The following is a 20,400-nucleotide window of genomic DNA, read 5'->3' as shown; positions in this document are numbered from 1 at the left end:
AGAAATGTATCACTTGACGCACCTGCCATGGCGAAATTAAGCTGTGGTGTGCTGTCAGTCTTGGGCACTTTCTTGGCAGTGGCACAGCCCTTAGGGGAGTTGGAAGGGAAAGACCACACTTTTTTGCGTGCGTTGCTGACAGTGTGGCAGGGGCTCTTGACTGGCTTGTTGGTGGTGGGGCACCACTTGTAGCCTGGGTTAGCCTTCATGAAGGCATCCTTGTACTGGAAGACGACACAAAGCCAGAATGGTTATCAACAAAAGAAAGACAAAGCAATTAATACCTACTCTAGCAAAATGCAGAACATACTGAAGAGGTGTTGTCTAAGTATAGTCTTTCAAATGAGTTTGCTTGTGATCCTGTGTTGGAGTGCTTGATCTGCTCATTTGCTTGTCACACCGCACAAATCAGGGTTCATTCTCTCTGAACTCTGCCAGTCCACGAGGAAAAATTACCTCAATTTAAAGTACTCTCAAATGACAAAATCAAATGGAATGGTCTGTTTAGAGAAACAGAAAGGGGCAAATCCTAACTTTAGTTAAATTTTAACTTAGTCATACATCGATGTAAAAATGATAGTTAAATAAAGTTAGGATTCGCCCCGAAGAGAATAAGAAACGTTTGACAGTTCCAGAACAGGGTTTAGGTCGTGCTCACCTCCTTGGCCATGTCCGTGTACTTCTGTTTCTCTTTGGGCTCCAGCACAGCCCACCAGTCAGCCAGGATCTTGGTGGCACCACGGTTGTCCAGCCGAGGGTGCTCCTGCCTCACCAGTGAACGGTGGCGCTTGCAGAAAAGCAGGAAGGCGTTCATGGGTCGGCGGGCACGCTGCTCTGAAGAGTCCTCCTCCACCTCCATGGGCCCCCCGCATGCCACCTCCGGCCCCCGGCTCTCCCTGACCAGCAATGGCTGTGGACAGATGCATCAGTGATAGATATTTCAATCTTTATCATCTCTACCCCCACCACTATCATCATCATCATAACAATGGTAAGGCTCGATTGTTTCAGTTGATATTTCTTTGGGAATAATTCAAAATGTCCTTTTTGGGTATATCCATTGGAATTCAATCACTTTTTGACAGAATCCCTTTTGATTTTAACCAAACTTTCCATACCTGTTTGTCCATGGAAGTGGTCAGAAAGTGACTTTTTGGACCTAAATGACAAAATATTCAGGAGATAACAATTCTCAAAGTTGACCCATTTTGCATACCCCACCATACCATGAGACATCCATGTCTTCGTCATTTGAAAAGGTTTTTGGTTGACTTTGATATTTAAAAGCTTTCAAAACAGGATTCTCAAACTATTTAATTTCTTGGTTATATAAAAATTACTTTTAACTTTAAATGTAAATGATTTTAAAAAACATGTAACATATTCATATGTTGTAGCTTAGACCCTACTTTACATCATCTGCTCTTGAATACAGGGTGGGTGTCATTTCAAATCTTAGAAATAGATTTCATAGAATGGACCGACCCCTTCAGACCACTGTAATTTAGTACACCATTGAAATTTAAATTGAATTGACATTTTGACTTCTAATTACTACCACAAAGATGACAACCGGTCCACCCACTGTCAAATGTCAACTTAAAATGGTCATGTCTATTGGATAATCTATATTTCTAGGATTGAGAGTATAATTTAAAACATATATTCCCATGCAAGTCAACATTCTGTGGTGTGGACCTCCATTGATCTTTGTTGTACTAATTTGCGAGTTGAAATGTAAATTTTATTCCCATTTTAGTAAATGTATTAGCCAAAACATAACACCCACACTTTATTCAGGAGCATCTCAAACTAAGGTGGGCACAACACAACCTCAGATCTAAAATAAGGGTCTAAGCTACAACATATGCAAATATGCATCATTATTTTATTGTATTAAGGTTCAAAAAAAGACAATTTGTTAAACTGTTTTTCAAGAAATTATAAAATAGTATGACAATAGTTTGTGAGATTTCTATAATTTAAAAGCTTAACTGTTTATTTTTTCCAGTGGTGAAGACATGGATGTCTCATATCATGTTTGAGTATGCAAAATAGGTCAACTTTGAGCACCTTTATCTCTTGAATGTTTTGCCATTCAGGTCCAAAACGTCACTTTCTGAGCACTTCTACAATGGGCAAAGATTTGGGCAATGGTTTCATTTAAATCAAAATGGGGTGCAGTCAAAAAGCAATTGAATTCAAATGGATTTACCTTTATTTGTTTATTTTTTTTAAATATGACAAAATGAAAGTGAATACTTCTAGATTACATACAAACCTAGTTATCAAAAACGGTGATTCAGAAATTAAGTAACTGTTGAAAAAAAGTTTAAAAAGTGAATATTCTGTTAAATCATACACAAATAATGGTTGTTGACATATCCTATACTCCTTTGTGGCCAAAGCATAAGTTGGAGGGGGGAAAAAAAACACTTAAAAGAACCCTACCTCAATCTTGTATTTTAAACAGACCTTTTAAAGATATCACAACCGGCCGTGATTGGGAGTCCCATAGGGCGGCACATGATTGGCCCAGCGTCGTCCGGGTTTGGCCGGTGTAGGCCATCATTGTAAATAAGAATTTGTTCTTAACTGACTTGCCTAGTTAAATAAAGGTTAAATAATTTGGCTCCAATGCAGCCATTTTTATCTCAATATCATTTCTGGATCACAATTATTATTATTTATTAAAACAAAAATAGCTTCTTAGCAAAGACCAATTTCTCAAGCAAGAATTTTGCTAGGACTGTCTGAATAGGGAGGGGAAAACAGAAAACTTGCTGTTATTGGCAGAATTTTGGAATTATTTATTTCATAAACACAGAGATCACATTTTAGACTGCACTGGGGCTTTAAAAATGCTTGCCATTTCCTCATAGAACATGATGTGTTGGCTCATTGGCTGAGTTGGCCAATCAGCGCTCTACTCGCATCAATATTTAGGTAATATTTCATAGAAATCTGGAAACACTGGACAGTTACATTAATGTTTCAATCATATTTTACACGAGGTATTTGGGTCATTCCACAAAATTAGTGCCTTATGTCCCCGTTTGATATTTTAAGTAGAAATTGTGCACAAATACTTAAACATTTTTTTTTTAATCACTCTCATTTTAAGGTCAACACTGTTATTTGAACTTAAATCTCATTATAATATGGTTGAAACTATTGCATTTAAAATACATTTTTTGAAAGAAACATTGAACATCTTATAGTCAAATCATAGTGTAAAAGCAGTTGAGCTAGTTCTACTCTTTGGTGATTTTTCTGGTGTTGTGTGGTGGAAAGCTGAGCGGGTCGACCACATCAACCCTATTATCCATAGATAGACATGCTAGAAGAAATGTACTAACAATTACATTCTTGTCCCTCCCTGTTGCAAAGAACAATCTTCCATTCCCCCAGTCACAAGGGACTTCATGGATGATTTAAGATGAAATTGTCAGCCCTGTTACTTTATTTGTCACTTAATATACTAATCTTTTTATTTAACCTCTTGAGATGGGAAAACATGTTTTTTTTATTAAGTTCAACATGTGCTCTTTATGACAGAATGTAAAAATCAGGTGAAATAACTTTTTTCACCAAGTTACACGACTCAAAAGGCCCCTAAATTGGTGGAACAACCCATTTACTATACACAGTGTACAACACGTTAGGAACACCTTCCTAATATTGCGTTGCACCCTCTTTTGCCCTCAGAACAGCCTCAATTCGTCAGGACATGAACTTTACAAAGTGTCAAGCGTTCCACAGGGATGCTGGCCCATGATGACTCCAATGCTTTCCACAGTTGTGTCAAGTTGGCTGGATGTCCTTTGGGTGGTGGACCATTCTTAATACACACGAGAAACTGTTGAGCGTGAAACTGCATTGCAGTTCTTGACAGACTCAAACCGATGCGCCTGGCACCTACTACCATACCCCATTCAAAGACACTTAAATATTTTGTCTAGCCCATTCACCCTCTGAATGGCACACATACACAATCCATGTCTCAAGTCTTAAAACTCCTTTAACCTGTCCCCTCCCCTTAATCTACACGGATTGAAGTAGATTAATCAGCAATTCCCAATTCAGAATTGACCCCTAACCCAGAAACAAATTGTTTTAACATGATCAGAAACAATGAGGGACTTCAAATCCAATGGCTGCAGCAGCCTCGCACATCCTTTCAGACCAGCACTGTCTGTCTGCCCCCACATCCAGCCATGGAGAGATATTTCATAGAGGTGGTTAAGTACTGACGCTGGTGGTTCTATACTGGAGTCAAAGGTCACTGCATCGTATACAGTGAACTAACAAATAGACTGTGTACATGTATCATGGAGCAATAGTCAAGTGGGACTACGGCAAGAGACTAAAGACTGGAAGTCCAGGGTCATGTTCAGTAGGTCTGAAATAGAGGTCGACCGATTATGATTTTTCAACGCCGATACCGATTATTGGAGGACATATATTTTTTTAAAGCCGATACTGATTATTGGAGGACCAAAGGAAGCCGATACCGATTATTGGAGGACCAAAAAAAAGCCGATGCCGATTAAAAATCGGCCAATTTTTAAAATATTTTTTACATTTAATCATGACAATTACAACAATGCTGAATGAACACTTATTTTAACTTAATATAATACATCAATAAAATCAATTTAGCCTCGAGTAAATAATGAAACATGTTCAATTTGGTTTGAATAATGCAAAAACAAAATGTTGGAGAAGAAAGTAAAAGTGCAATATGTGCTATGTAAGAAAGCTAACGTTTCAGTTCCTTGCTCAGAACATATGAAAGCTGGTGGTTCCTTTTAACACGAGTCTTCAATATTCCCAGTTAAGAAGTTTTAGGTTGTAGTTATTATAGGAATTATAGGACTATTTCCCTCTATACCATTTGTATTTCATTAACCTTTGACTATTGGATTCTTTGACTATTCTTATAGGCACTTTAGAATCGCCAGTGTCACAGTATAGCTTCCGTCCCTCTCCTCGCTCCTCCCTGGGCTCGAACCAGCAACACAACGACAACAGCCACCATCGAAGCAGCGTTACCCATGCAGAGCAAGGGGAACAACTACTAGAAGGCTCAGAGCGAGTGACGTTTGAAATGCTATTAGCGCGCGCTAACTAGCTAGCCATTTCACTTTGGTTACACCACCCTCATCTCGGGAGTTGATGGGCTTGAAGTCATAAACAGCGCAATGCTTGTCGCACAACGAAGAGCTGCTGGCAAAGTGCACGAAAGTGCTGTTTGAATTCATGTTTACGCGCCTGCTTCTGCCTACCACCGCTCAGTCAGATACGTGTATGCTCAGTCAGATTATATACAACGCAGGACACGCTAGATAATATCTAGTAATATCATCAACCATGTGTAGTTAACTAGCGATTATGATTGATTGTTTTTTATAAGATAAGTTTAATGCTAGCTAGCAACTTACCTTGGCTTACTGCATTCGCGTAACAGGCACTCTCCTTGTGGAGTGCAACGAGAGAGAGACAGGTCGTTATTGCGTTGGACGAGTTAACTGTAAGGTTGCAAGATTGGATCCCCCGAGCTGAAAAGGTGGAAATCTGTCGTTCTGCCCCTGAATAAGGCCACCGTTCCTAGGCCGTCTTTGAAAATAAGAATGTGTTCTTAACTGACTTGCCTAGTCAAATAAAGGTATTAATAATAATAATAAAAAATAGTAAAAAAGGCAAATCTGTATTTTTGGGTTCCGATTTCCGATTGTTATGAAAACTTGAAATCGTCCCTAAAAAAATGCAGAACTAAGAACAGATATTGCCCTTGGTTCACTCCACACCTGACTGCCCTCGACCAGCACAAAAACATCCTGTGGCGGACTGCAATAGCATCGAATAGTCCCCGCGATATGCAACTGTTCAGGGAAGTCAGGAACCAATACACGCAGTCAGTCAGGAAAGCTAAGGCCAGCTTCTTCAGGCAGAAATTTGCATCCTGTAGCTCAAACTCCAAAAAGTTCTGGGACACTGAAGTCCATGGAGAACAAGAGCACCTCCTCCCAGCTGCCCACTGCACTGAGGCTAGGTAACACGGTCACCACTGATAAATCCATGATAATCGAAAACTTCAACAAGCATTTCTCAACGGCTGGCCATGCCTTCCGCCTGGCTACTCCAACCTCGGCCAACAGCCCCCCCCCCCCCCAGCTACTTGCCCAAGCCTCTCCAGGTTCTCCTTTACCCAAATCCAGATAGCAGATGTTCTGAAAGAGCTGCAAAACCTGGACCCGTACAAATCAGCTGGGCTTGACAATCTGGACCCTCTATTTCTGAAACTATCCGCCGCCATTGTCGCAACCCCTATTACCAGCCTGTTCAACCTCTCTTTCATATTGTCTGAGATCCCCAAGGATTGGAAAGCTGCCGCAGTCATCCCCCTCTTCAAAGGGGGAGGCACCCTGGACCCAAACTATTACAGACCTATATCCATCCTGCCCTGCCTATCTAAGGTCTTCGAAAGCCAAGTCAACAAACAGGCCACTGACCATCTCGAATCACACCGTACCTTCTCCGCTGTGCAATCTGGTTTCCGAGCCGGTCACGGGTGCACCTCAGCCACGCTCAAGGTACTAAACGATATCATAACCGCCATCGATAAAAGACAGTACTGTGCAGCCGTCTCCATCGACCTTGCCAAGGCTTTCGACTCTGTCAATCACCATAATCTTATCGGCAGACTCAGTAGCCTCGGTTTTTCTGATGACTGCCTTGCCTGGTTCACCAACTACTTTGGAGGGCATGCTGTCCGGTCCTCTGGCAGTCTCTATGGGGGTGCCACAGGGTTCAATTATCGGGCCGACTCTTTTCTCTGTATATATCAATGACGTTGCTCTTGCTGCGGGCGATTCCCTGATCCACCTCTCAGCAGACGACACCATTCTATATACTTCCGGCCCGTCATTGGACACTGTGCTATCTAACCTCCAAACGAGCTTCAATGCCATACAACACTCCTTCCGTGGCCTCCAACTGTTCTTAAACGCTTCTAAAACAGTTCAACCGTTCGCTGCCTGCACCCGCACGCCTGACTAGCATCACCACCCTGGATGGTTCGGACCTTGAATATGTGGACATCTATAAGTACCTAGGTGTCTGGCTAGACTGTAAACTCTCCTTCCAGACTCATATCAAAAACCTCCAATCGAAAATCAAATCTGGAGCCAGCTTTCTATTCCACAACAAAGCCTCCTTCACTCACGTCGCCAAACTTACCCTAGTAAAACTGACTATCCTACCGATCCTCGACTTTGGCGATGTCATCTACAAAATTGCTTCCAACACTTTACTCAGCAAACTGGATGCAGTTTATCACAGTGCCAACCGTTTTGTCACTAAAGCACCTTATACCACCCACCACTGCGACCTGTATGCTCTAGTCCGCTGGTCCTCGCTACATATTCGTCGCCAGACCCACTGGCTCCAGGTCATCTACAAGTCCATGCTAGGTAAAGCTCCGCCTTATCTCAGTTCACTGGTCACGATGGCAACACCCACCAGTAGCACGCGCTCCAGCAGGTGTATCTCACTGATCATCCCTAAAGCCAACACCTCATTTGGCCGCCTTTCGTTCCAGTTCTCTGCTGCCTGTGACTGGAACGAATTGCAAAGATCGCTGAAGTTGGAGATTTTTATCTCCCTCGCCAACTTCAAACATCTGCTATTTGAGCAGCTAACCGATCGCTGCAGCTGTACATAGTCCATCGGTAAATAGCCCACCCATTTTTACCTACCTCATCCCCATACTGTTTTTATTTATTTACTTCTCTGCTCTTTTGCACACCAATATCTCTACCTGTACATGACCATCTGATCATTTATCACTCCAGTGTTAATCTGCAAAATTGTAATTATTCGCCTACCTCCTCATGCCTTTTGCACACAATGTATATAGCCTCTTTTCTACTGTGTTATTGATTTGTTAATTGTTTACTCCATGTGTAACTCTGTCTGTTCACACTGCTATGCTTTATCTTGGCCAGGTCGCAGTTGCAAATGAGAACTTGTACTCAACTAGCCTACCTGGTTAAATAAAAGTGAAATAAAAAAATAATTCGCAATTCCGATTAATCGGTCGACCTCTAGTCTGAAACTAGCTGTACTTGACCAATAACAAATGTTTTTATCATTTCAAAACGTGCCTACTGAATGCATCCCAGATCTGCAAAAGAAGACGCCAACCTTCTCCAGTTCTTCTTCGTCCTCCTCCTCTTCCTCCTCCGAGAAGTCCAGGGCCTTCTTGGAGAGTAGCGGGTGCCATTGTAGACACTTGCGCTTGGGCCGCTTGCCGCTCACCTCCACCTCCACAGGAGGCTCCTTACCCCTTCCTCCACCTTTCATGGCGCTGCCAAGCCTGGAGGGGGGAGAGAGATAGTCAGAGTTCACTCACAACATATTGTGGCATAGGATCAAGTTCCATTTAGACACTGATCTTGGGTCAGTTTTCCCCATTAATGCTTAAAGCATCTGCGAAACAGCGTCACTGGCCACTCCACCACAGTTATTGGTTTTGTTGCAGAGCTGAGCATCACGCAACATGCAAAAAAAAAAAAAAAAAAAAAAATAAAAGTGCAATACATACTGTGCTATCGCCCGTGCAACAGTATTTGTTGTTTGCAGTAACTTCTTTGTTGTTGTAATATCACAAATCAACACGCAGTTTCACCAATATGGATTGTCGTTTTAAGGTTAGGATTGGGGGAGGGGAAGCAGATGCCAGATCTTTACCTAGGGGAAATTCATGTTGGAGCATTTGGTGTTGGGTTTTGTTGAGCGCACTGATCAATGACTTTGTAAGTAGCACTATACAAATACATTGGATTGATTAATTGACTGAATTCTTTAGTCTCTTGAGCAACTGCTGGTGTTGGCCATAGTAGTAACAGAGACTAAAGGTCATGAAAAAGTGATCCCTTTAATTAGACACCCTGACGAGGGCTCAAACGCTGGTCCCTGTGACTGTCCTTCCAAAGCCAATATATTATACCAAAAGGCCAAAATCGCTTGGTGAGGTCACTCGGTTTTGTACTAAGATACAGAATTGGCAGTAAATTGAGGCTGCCATTTCAAAAGTACTTTGAGACTGAACACCAGACTGCCCATGTCTCTAATTGGCTGATGGCATCATCACTGTGGCCAGGGTGTGGCCAATGGAGTGCACAATTCTACGTGTAGATATACGCTTGCAGAATAGTTTGGACTTCTTGCGTGTGTGGTGCAATGCCATTTAGCAGATGCTTTTATCCAAAGCAACTAGTCATGTGGGCATACATTTTACATATGGGTTGTTGTGAAATTGTTAGGTATTACCGCATGGTCGGAACTACATTTAACATTTACATTTAAGTCATTTAGCAGACGCTCTTATCCAGAGCGACTTACAAATTGGTGCATTCACCTTATGACATCCAGTGGAACAACCACTTTACAATAGTGCATCTAAATATTTTAAGGGGGGAAGGGGGGGGTGAGAAGGATTACTTTATCCTATCCTAGGTATTCCTTAAAGAGGTGGAGTTTCAGGTGTCTCCGGAAGGTGGTGATTGACTCCGCTGTCCTGGCGTCGTGAACTAGAAGCACAAACATTTCGCTACACTCGCATTAACATCTGCTAACCATGTGTATGTGACCAATAAAATAGGATTTGACAACCATTAGATTCTACACTTCTATACTTGGGTATAGCAAGACCCTCAAATCTGACAAAAGAAGACAAGTCTGTGTTTTAGGGCAGGTTGTGATACCACAGCATTTAATCAGATTAACTCACATCTGTGTGTATTTACTCTACTGTAAAGGGTATGCAGTATCTATCCTTCAATTTCTGTAAATGAACTACTGTATTCAATACTTAAGAAAAATAAATGTAATTGATAGCTGGGTCCAATGCTTTTCTAATATTTTTTCACTGCCCTCAAATATTTTATTAATCGAAAAATATATTTTTTGTTAAAGGGCAATTCCGCCACTTTTCAACCTCATTCATTATCTACAGCGCCATACCAGTGTCTACATGAAGTGAGGTCCAAAAGTATTTGGACAGTGACATGTTTGGCTCTGTATTCCAGCACTTTGGATTTGAAACGCTACAACGACTGAGGTTTAAGGTGCAGCCTCTCAGTTGTGGAAAAAGTACTCAATTGTCATACTTGAGTAAAAGTAAAAGATAACTTAATAGACAATGACTCAAGTAAGTCACCCTGTAAAATTCTATTTGAGTAAAAGTATTTGGTGTGAAATATACTTAAGTATCAAAAGTAAAAGTATAAATCATTTCAAATTCTTTATATTAAGCAAACCAGATGGCATAATTTTCACATTTTAATTTATGGTTAACCAGGGGATGCTCCAACACTCATTTATAAACAAAGCATGTGTTTAGTGAGTCATCAGTGCAGAGGCATTATGGATGATCTCTTGATAAGTGTGTGAATTTGATCAATTTCTTGTCCTGCTGAGCTTTCAAAATGTAACAAGTACTTTTGGGTGTCAGGGAAAATGTATGGAGTAAAAAAGTATATACGTATTCTTTAGGAATGTAGTGAAGTAAAAGTTGTCAAAAATATAAATAGTAAAGTACAGATATCTCCAAAAATGACTTAAGTAGTACTTTAAAGTATTTGAAGCACTTTACCCCACTGCAGACTCAGCTTTAAATTTGAGGGTATTTTCATCCACATCAGGTGAACTGTTTAGAAATTACAGCACTTTTTGTACATACTGTAGTTCTCGCCCCACCCCCATTTCAGGGAAACAAATGTATTTGTTTCAAATCCAAAGTGCTGTAGTACAGAGCCAAAAACAAAACACGTGTTATTGTCCAAATACTTACGGTGACCGTGTTACCACCACAACAACGGTCACGAGTATGGCAGTCTAATTCGATGTAACCGTTTAGTCACGGTATTTAGGCTTCTCCAAGCTCTGATGTGGCTGACGTCATTAGTAACCTAACAAACTTGCTAACTACCTGGTACTCAGCACTCTGTGGTCTCTCAAATCACCCTGATATCAATGCAAATGTAATCAAAAATCTAACCAAACACTTCATAAGAGCCCATGAGCTCATGTTGGGCAACATTTCTATATGCCAGTGACTCAATTCTGGTCCTGGCTATCCAAAGGGGTACACATTTTTGCTTTTGCTCTAGCACTTCACAGCTGATTTTACATGATCAACTCATCAAACTTTGACTTGAATCAGGTAGTGCTAGGGCAAAAAACAAAATGTGCACCCCTTTTGGGTCCCCAGGACCAGGATTGAGAACCACTGCCATAGACTATGCAATTGCGTTAGAAAACAGTGATGGGCCTCTATCAAAAAGAGGATCCCATCAGCTTTCTATAGGCTAGGCCTACTATATTAATTTCTCAATCTTTGTAATTTTAAGCACATTGCTTCTCTTGAAAAGAGGAGTCTAGTATAACTGGTTGGCATGAAAATAAATCACGGGGAAAAGCGTCCTCCATTCGCTATTTAAGTTATATATATATTCAACACAAGGTCGGCAGGGTAGCCTAGTGGTTAGAGCTTTGGACTAGTAACCGGAAGGTTGCAAGTTCAAATCCCCGAACTGACAAGGTACAAATCTGTCGTTCTGCCCCTGAACAGGCAGTTAACCCACTGTTCATTGAAAATAAGAATTTGACTTGCCCAGTTAAATAAAGGTTAAAAAAATAGAGACTCTTTATAGCTTACATTTTATTCGCTGTTAGTCAGCACCTCTACACTAAATAATTATCTCTGGGTGTGTGCCAACTCATGCTTTTGATGATATCATCGGGTAGAACTTTTAAGCTTCATATTTTTTAGAAATGCACTGTTTTCACATATGTAGACACTGGTATTGTACTGGAAATAATGAAAATGAGGTTGAAAAGTGGTGGAATTGCCCTTATTCAATTACCCATCACATTAAACATTTAGCAATTACAGGATGCATTTCAAACTTCATGTGCAGTAAAAACTTTGGTATGACTTAAATCATTTTATCGATAGCAGTGGGAAAAAAGGTTGCTTTTTGAATAAGGACACCAAAGACGTCAAGAGCGATACGCATAAATAAAAGGACAGCACTTCGAATAGCTTATTTGCAGGATAGCTTTTCTTTCATATTGATTTAAATGTGGCACTGACTTGTTCTTGGATTGCGGCTTCAGAATTGTCTCACGTGCGGTTACAAACCTGGCTTGTGTTAGCGGCAGGTACAATATCAATATCCACCTTCCTAAAAATGGATGAAGCCCGTTGGAATGTGAATCTGAAGCTGGCTAGTTAAAAATAAAATAAATCCTGAATAGATCTAGCTAGCATCCGAGTATACACCTCAGGACTTTGATAGATACTTGCCTCTAAGTTCCTTAATAGGAGCAATCCACAGTTGAAACAATAGGAGAGCAGGCTTCCCACCAGTCTTTCAGTAAAAAGCTGAGGGACTGGGTGGGAGAAATATAACCACTCAAATGCATGGATAGAGATACAGATGCATTGACCAACCATCCATATCAACATGGATGGTCAGTCCATTTTGAGGCTTTACAGGGTTTGTTTACATTTACTTTGTTTACAAACATTGGCGTAAAACATGCTTATATTTTGGGTTCTGATGGGGGACGACAGTTTAACTAATCTCATGAGGCATTTGTTATATTCTTCAAGAATCAATGGGTACATTTAATTAATTCAAAGTCAAAAAATGAATGTAGCAACTGCAGATTGCCCCATTAATCCACTATATAACATCTTGATACATTTCTCATATCTTGTAGAGTTAACAAGGTGATAAAATAAACAAAAAGACATTTGTCATTTAACAACAATGATTAGAGTGCTGGTATATCACACAGTTAATTGTCTTCATGTGCAATTCTATCCCTCATTACTACTATAATTGGCATCTTGTGCTATTTGCATGTGGAAATGTTACATGTACAGTCCCTTCAAAAAGTATTCACACCCCTTAACTTTTTCCACATTAAATGTTTCATTAAGTTACAGCCTTTGTTGTGTTTTGTGTTATTAAACATTAAATGCAACGATTTCAAAGATTTCTTACAGTGCATATAAGAATCAGTTAATTGAAATAAATTAATTAGACCCTAATCTATGGATTTCACATGACTGGGAATACAGATCTGCATCTGTTGGTCAACAGATACCTTAAAAAAGTAGGGGCGTGGATCAGAAAACCAGTCAGTATCTGGTGTGACCACGATTTGTCTCATGCAGCGCGACATCTTCTTTGCATAGAGTTGATCAGGCCGTTGATTGTGGCCTGTGGAATGTTGTACCACTCCTCTTCAATGGCTGTGCGAAGTTGCTGGATATTGGTGGGAACTGGAACACACTGTTGTACACGTCGATCCAGAGCATACCAAACATGCTCAATGGGTGACATGTCTGGTTAGTATGCAGGCCATGGAAGAACTGGGGCACTTTCAGCTTTTAGGAATTATGTACTAGGAATTATGTACAGATCCTTGTGAAATGGGGCCGTGCATTATCATGCTGAAACATGAGGTGATGGTGGCAGATGAATGGCACGGCAATGGGCCTCAGGATCTCGTCACAGTATTTCTATGCATTAAAATGGCCATCAATAAAATACCATTGTGTTCGTCGTTTGTCTGCCAGTACCATAACCCCACCACGGGGCACTCTTGTTCACAACGGTGACTGTTGTTTAATGATCATGCTGTTTAATCAGCTTCTTAATATGCTATGCCTGTCTGGTGGATGGATTTATCTTGACAAAGGAGAAATGCTTACTAACAGGGATGTAAACAAATTTGTGCACAAAATTCAAAAGAAATAAGCTTTTGGGGAATATGGGACATTTTGGGGATCTTTTTTTTCAGTTCATGAAACCAACACCATGTTGTGATTATATTTTTCAGTGTAAGTTCAGAAGTAAAAGTGTGCAATAATAGTGTTTACCATGATTTTTCAAATGGCTACCCCATACATACTATCATTTGTAAGGTCCCTCAAGTCGAGCAGTGAATTTCACGCACAGATTCAACCAAAGACCAGGGGGGTTTTCCAATGGCTCACAAAGAAGGGCACCTACTGGTAGATGGGTAAAAAATAATAATAATCTGACATTGAATAACCCTGGTGTAGTTATTAATTACACTTTGGATGGTGTATAAATTCACCCAGTCACTACAAAGATACAGGCATCCTTCCTATTTGCAATAAGGCACTAAAGTAATACTGAAAACACTGTTGCAAAGAAATCAACTTTTTTTGCCCTGAGTGGCACAGCAGTCTAAGGCACTGCATCTTAATGCTAGAGGCGTCACTACAGACCCTGGTTCAATTCCAGGCTGCATCACACCCAGCCGTGATTGGGCGGGTGTGATAGGGCGGCGCACAATTGGCCCAGCATTGTCCGGGTTAGGGTTTGGCCGGGGTAGGCAGTCATTGTAAATAAGGATTTGTTCTTAACTGACTTACCTAGTTGAATCAAGGTAATAAATAAAAAAACGTTTGGGGCAAATCCAACAACACATCACTGAGTACCACTTCATATTTTGAAACATGGTGGTGGCTGCATCATGTTATGGGTACGATTGTCATCAGCAAGGACTAGGTTTATTTTTTATTTTTTTTTAGAATAAAAAGAAAACCAAGCTAAGCACAGGCAAAATCCTAACAGAAAACCTTGTTCAGTCTGCTTTCCAATAGACACTGGGAGACAAATTCACCTTTGAGCAGGACAATAACCTAAAACACAAGGCCAAATACACACTGTAGTTGCTTACCAAGACAACATTAAATGTTCCTGAGTGGCCTAGTTACAGCTTTGACTTAAAATCGACTGGCTCACAATAATCAACATGACATTTTTTTAATATATATAATAAATGGGCAAATATTGTACAAGTGAGGTGTGCAAAGCATTTGAGTATTTTGTGTAGATCGTTGACCCACAAAAAAAGGTCCCACTTTGTACCAACAAAATGTGAAAAAGGTAAAGGGGTGTGGATACTTTTTGAAGGCATCGCATAACCTTTAACTTTGTTCAAACTGGTTTGCCGTCTCTTTTACCCAGTGAACATCTGAATCTTTGCATACTACAAAAAAAAGCGTCAACTACAAATCACGTACTAGAATTGGGCACTGAGTTTTTCCTTACCATGTGACCTAACAAGGGCCCTGAGTTTTTCCTGGTCAGGTTGGTCAAGACAAGCTCAGAGCCCTATGAGGGTTGTGCTATGGGGGAGGCATGCATAGTGTGCATACACACCTGAGACCGAGTCACACTGTTTCACCATTGTTGAATCAGCTCATTAGTGTGCAGGTTATGCAACCACAGGATTGTAGGAATTACACTTAAATAAAGTAATTATGTAATTTGGAAACATAAATCATTTTAATTAGAAGGCTATATCTCAATGACACTGCGCAATTATTGACATAACCATAGAAATTATTATTGTGATAATACACTCAAATCAGGTATGACAATCAATTATGTAATATTAATATGATGAGACACAGGCTATATTGTTAATATGAGGGTATAATAACATGAGGCATTATGGCATATCAATGAGTGGATACCATGGGCAATTAACAAATAGGTAAACAAAAGAGAAGAAACCTTGACCTGGAGGATATGGGATGGATTGCAGGCATACTTACTTAGGCACAGACTATGGAAAAGCTGTATCTGAAAGATGAAGATGAATCTGTCAGTCAGGCTTTGTCATGCGATGATGATGACCTATAAAATACAAGACACTGCTCTCAGTCAAGCGATACATTTGCAATGCTTGGTTAACGCACCAAAGAACCACAGAGGCTAGGATTCTAGTTTTATTCTTCAGTAGCCATAGTAAACATGTTTATTAATCATCACTGTGACAATAACTTAAAACGGGTGTGTAGTCTAGTCTTCAATTTGTGATTAGGCTTCGAACTATTGTGGGACATTATTTGTTGTTGTTGAAACACGGTGTCGATTCCAAATCTGTGCAGTCCATCGTACATGGGCGCTTTTCAGAAACCCAGGAACGTAGACAATAGAGCAGTTAACGCTCAGTACATAATAAAATACGCAATATCAGGTAAATACAGTTCAGTCGAAAAGATTGGCTATACCTTACTATTGTAGCGGTTATTTTCTGGTAAGACCAGTGCTGACTGTAAACCCGATTAGGCTGTCAAGGAATCAATAAAGTGAACCCACCGTAAACATTACATGAGCAACATTGTTCATAAATTAGTATAAACTAATCATTTTGTTTACCTAACCCAAAGTCCTTAGTATGAAGCTCACATTAGCATCTATGCAAAATGTCGATCTAGGGTCTGAAAGGATAGACAAGCGAATGAGAGTCCATCTTGCTTTGGGGAAAATGAAGTATAAATCTCACTCCTGTCAAACTCGTATGCATTCATTGACAAAGGTATTCCACATGGACAAATCGGCACCTTTCATTACTTAAACTAGGGATTTTCCGTCCAGATATTTGCGGCAATACGTTTAATTGGCATCATAGTCACCATTTCCTACCAGTTACTAGGAATAAAAGTAGCTTGTTAGCTTGCTAGCTCTCAGACTCAAATTGCTCCAGCCCGCCCGCTGAACGTGTCGTATGCAAAACATGCAATGGTTCCAAAAGGCCACGAGCGACTACAAGTGACAAACATCCATGGAATTGTAACCAAACTTCACTAATTTGATTGTTTTCACGCAATCGAACGCTGCCATCATTCGTTTAGTAACAATGTAGCCGTGCATTTCATAGGGGTAGTGCTCCCGTTTCTCAGAGGAACGCAAATACTCTCGCTTTACCATGTCGTACATGTTGTCTCAGTCTTTTGCATGATCGTTTTTTACCGAACAATGACTTAAAATGTACACCAAACGGCTTTGAGGGATGGAATTTACGATTATAACAACACGTTTATAAATGAAAGCCCATTGAAGACATTAAATAATTCACGGAAAACAAAAAAGCACCACGCTGACCACTTCGAGAGCGGCGATACACTGATACAAACCTCACACTGGATGACTGAGTGGTTTAGGTGAAAACGACACTGTGATTTTGATAAGGGCTAAAATACCAACAAGTTCTCTGTCATGACGGCATATAGCCTAGACTACATATTCAAACATACCTCTGATACCCAGCTCGAATGCCAGGGCCCTCTCATCCCCAGCTGCGTCCACCTTAAAACTTATTGACACATAACAGTTCGGCACTGGCTGTACAATAACACAAATATGAACTCTCTTCACCGGATGAACGCTACAGAGCAACACAACAATCTGAAATCACCAAACTAAATATGATAATTCACGAATTATATCGAAATCAGATAAATGATCAGTTACATTAGGTCGCAGTGGCGTACTTTCGTTTTCCTCGAACAAATTTTGCATCTTCTCTAATCTACCCTCCCCCGTTCGAACTGTTCTAGGGCTATGGTCTTGTAAAGCCTTGTGCAGTATGATGTCTATAGCCAAGCACTGACTGGCCTAGCCGTGTCATCACCCATTCAGATTCTGGCCTTACAACACACATATTTTAAACAAACTTTCTCTATGCAACGTGCTTTGAAAACGTCACTGGAAATATGTGACTAGCGAGAAGAAAATACTGTTTTTAAGCAGAAAGTCACTGCCTGGGTCTCAGTCGTGTGTGACTACTTAATATAGCTTCCTGGGTGTTGCGTTACAGTGAGGGATCGGAGTGTTTGGAAAATAAAGTGTAACAGTCAAAGTATTCCAGCACTCACCTGCAACAGGCCACCCAGAATGTAAAGGTAACTAAAGCGTGGTGCTCCAACTGAGCCGTTGTCAACCTCATTCACCCTCGCTTAGTGTTCTTCTCTGACCAGAACCGTTTTTACAACATACAGAGAGTACTGTACATACAGAGTGAAAATAGCCTTATCATGTAAGGCTGATCGTGATTGGCGGATGGCTTGAACGACAGCCCGAATCAACCAAACAGAGAGAACATTACAGTTGTGTATTGTTCTGAGACAGCAAGATATAATGTCTTCATAATGTTCAGGACATGTACAGTTACACTGTACAACCAGGTAGGGTAGAACGAAGAAAATGCACACCAATTATTCAGAAGCCATACTCGCACATGGAATCTCATCGTAAATTAAATGTACACAGTATAGGCCTATACTGGCACATAGCCTACAAATTAACACTACCGGCAGCTATAATGTTTCACGGAATAAGCGCTTCAAATGAAGTCATGTTTAAAGCTAGAATCGTTAGTTGCTACATCAATTTTTGGACTTACAAATTAATGATATATAGGCCTAATAATTGATTCTTGAAGAATATAACTTGTCTCATAAGCATAGTTCAACTATCGTACCCCGTCATAACCCCAAATATACGCTTGTTTTACTCCAATGCTTGTAAACAACGTGCATGTAAACAAACACTGTATAGCCCCAAAACATGATTAAAACTATTTGATATCATGGATGATCAGTCCTTGCATCCATAGGTTTGTCTATGAATTTGAGAATGGTTACATTTTTTTCAACTCCCATCCCTTAGCTTTTTAGAGAAATGGGGCGGAGAAACCGACGTCTGTGTGCATCTAACAGTAGGCTATATCTTCCTCCACTGTCCCCATACCGGGCTCAAACCATTGATCCTCTTTTTGCAAACACACGTGACCGTTTTTGAAACAAACCAACCTTATTGAGCTATAGAAAATGATCATATTTACTAGCTCCATTGGCAACATTTCTAGCTAGCTGTGGATTGAGTTTACGGCACTTGCTTAAGTCTATTACACTCACCCTTTCTAAAATAGCTACACAACGAGCGATGCCAGTGAAACCCACATACGTGTGCTGCTAACTGTCCGCATACAGTTAACTAATTTACTGCCTGGTGATTTACCCCTAAAACTCCATCGCCCCTAAACAAGCTGAATTTCAAGCGGTCTTTTCAAACACTAAAAGGGCATTATAATTATGTTCTTAATTTGAATGTACTATTCCAACATAATAGTGTGGAAATATGTATAAAACACAGAAAAATCAAGTTGTTGACTGCACTGGGCCTTTAAACATTTGATACATTTGGCATGGCCTATCTAAGCCTTGTCCAGCCAGAAAACAGGATCTCCTGTTTCTGTAGTATGAGCAGTGGTCATTTTTTGGGGGGGTCTGTTTTGGATGTTATTCTGGCATTAATATGTGTCACATATCAGTTTGCAAACAATGTAAAACAAATAATAATAATTAATTGAGTTAATAAAGCCTTATACAAACTTGGTCTCTTTATTACTTTATTGAGTAAGGCAGCACCAAAATGCTGGTGTTTCAGCCATGCTCAGTGCTTTCTGTGCAGGTGGGACAGCCAGCAGAAAATACAGGAGCGTAGGGGTTGATAATGTTCTCTAGTAGCACCGTGATTGGCTCAATGTTCTGTCATTCATGGGGACATGAAATGACAGAAAAATCTATGGGTAGAGCTTGAATATTTAAGCCCCTTGCGTGTTGCCATAGGGTTACATTAGAAGTGCCCATCCAAGAAGGCTCAAGGTCATTGGCCACACATAAAATGACGTCAAATCACATTATATCTACAGTAACATTGATTTGACATGTCAACATCATACTTTCAAAATCTTAGTTAGCAAGCTAGCAGTCATCAAATCAAAGTTTATTTGTCACGTGCGCCGAATACAACAGGTGCAGATCCTACAGTGAAAGTCTTACTTACAGGCTCTAACCAACAGTGCAAAAACGGTATTAGGTGAACAATAGGTGAGTAAAGAAATAAAAAAACAGTAAAAAGACAGTGAAAAACAGTAGTGAGGCTATATACAGGCACCGGTTAGTCGGGCTGAATGAGGTAGTATGTACCTGTAGATATGATTAAAGTGACTGCATATATGATAAACAAGAGAGTAGCAGTAGCGTAAAAGACGGGTTGGCAGGTGGCGGGTGGCGGGACACAATGCGGATAGCCCGGTTAGCCAATGTGTGGGGGCACTGGTTGGTCGGGTCAATTGAGGTAGTATGTACATGAATGTATAGTTAAAGTGACTATGCAAATATGATAAACAGAGAGTAGCAGCAGCGTAATAGAGGGGTTGGGGGGGGGCACACAATACAAATAATCTGGGTAGCCATTTGATTACCAGTTCAGGAGTCTTATGGCTTGGGGGTAAAAACTGTTGAGAAGCCGTTTGGTCCTAGACTTGGCACTCCGGTACCGCTTGCCATGTGGTAGTATAGAGAACATTCTATGACTGGGGTACCTGGGGTCTTTGACTATTTTCAGGGCCTTCCTCTGACACCGCCTGGTATAAAGGTCCTGAGTGGCAGGCAGCTTAGCCCCAGTGATGTACTGGGCCGTACACACT

The 20,400-nt window shown here is 40.5% G+C and overlaps 1 protein-coding gene across 5 annotated transcripts in view; it reads right to left on the bottom strand.

The window, feature by feature from the left end:
* LOC123999656 (HMG box transcription factor BBX-like) overlaps positions 1-17,935 on the bottom strand; it is a 28,030-nt gene extending 10,095 nt beyond the window's left edge. For 3 of the 5 annotated variants that reach the window (XM_046305622.1, XM_046305625.1, XM_046305626.1), the window contains exons 1-5: positions 17,783-17,935; positions 15,677-15,758; positions 8,209-8,380; positions 659-910; positions 23-224 (exon numbers count right to left, since the gene is read on the bottom strand). In XM_046305622.1, the coding sequence (XP_046161578.1) occupies positions 23-224; positions 659-910; positions 8,209-8,367 (613 nt within the window). In that variant the 5' untranslated portion in view covers positions 8,368-8,380; positions 15,677-15,758; positions 17,783-17,935. Of the gene's footprint in view, positions 1-22; positions 225-658; positions 911-8,208; positions 8,381-15,676; positions 15,759-17,161; positions 17,459-17,782 lie in introns of those variants that run through there. The other 2 variants (XM_046305624.1, XM_046305623.1) reach the window with 2 other exon arrangements.
* Between the last annotated feature and the right edge of the window lie 2,465 nt (positions 17,936-20,400).

This window comes from Oncorhynchus gorbuscha, linkage group LG16 (assembly GCF_021184085.1).
Source record: "Oncorhynchus gorbuscha isolate QuinsamMale2020 ecotype Even-year linkage group LG16, OgorEven_v1.0, whole genome shotgun sequence".
Classification (NCBI taxonomy): Eukaryota; Metazoa; Chordata; class Actinopteri; order Salmoniformes; family Salmonidae; genus Oncorhynchus; species Oncorhynchus gorbuscha.
Note: the sequence above shows the minus strand (reverse complement) of the source record. Positions and strands in the feature narration are given on the sequence as shown.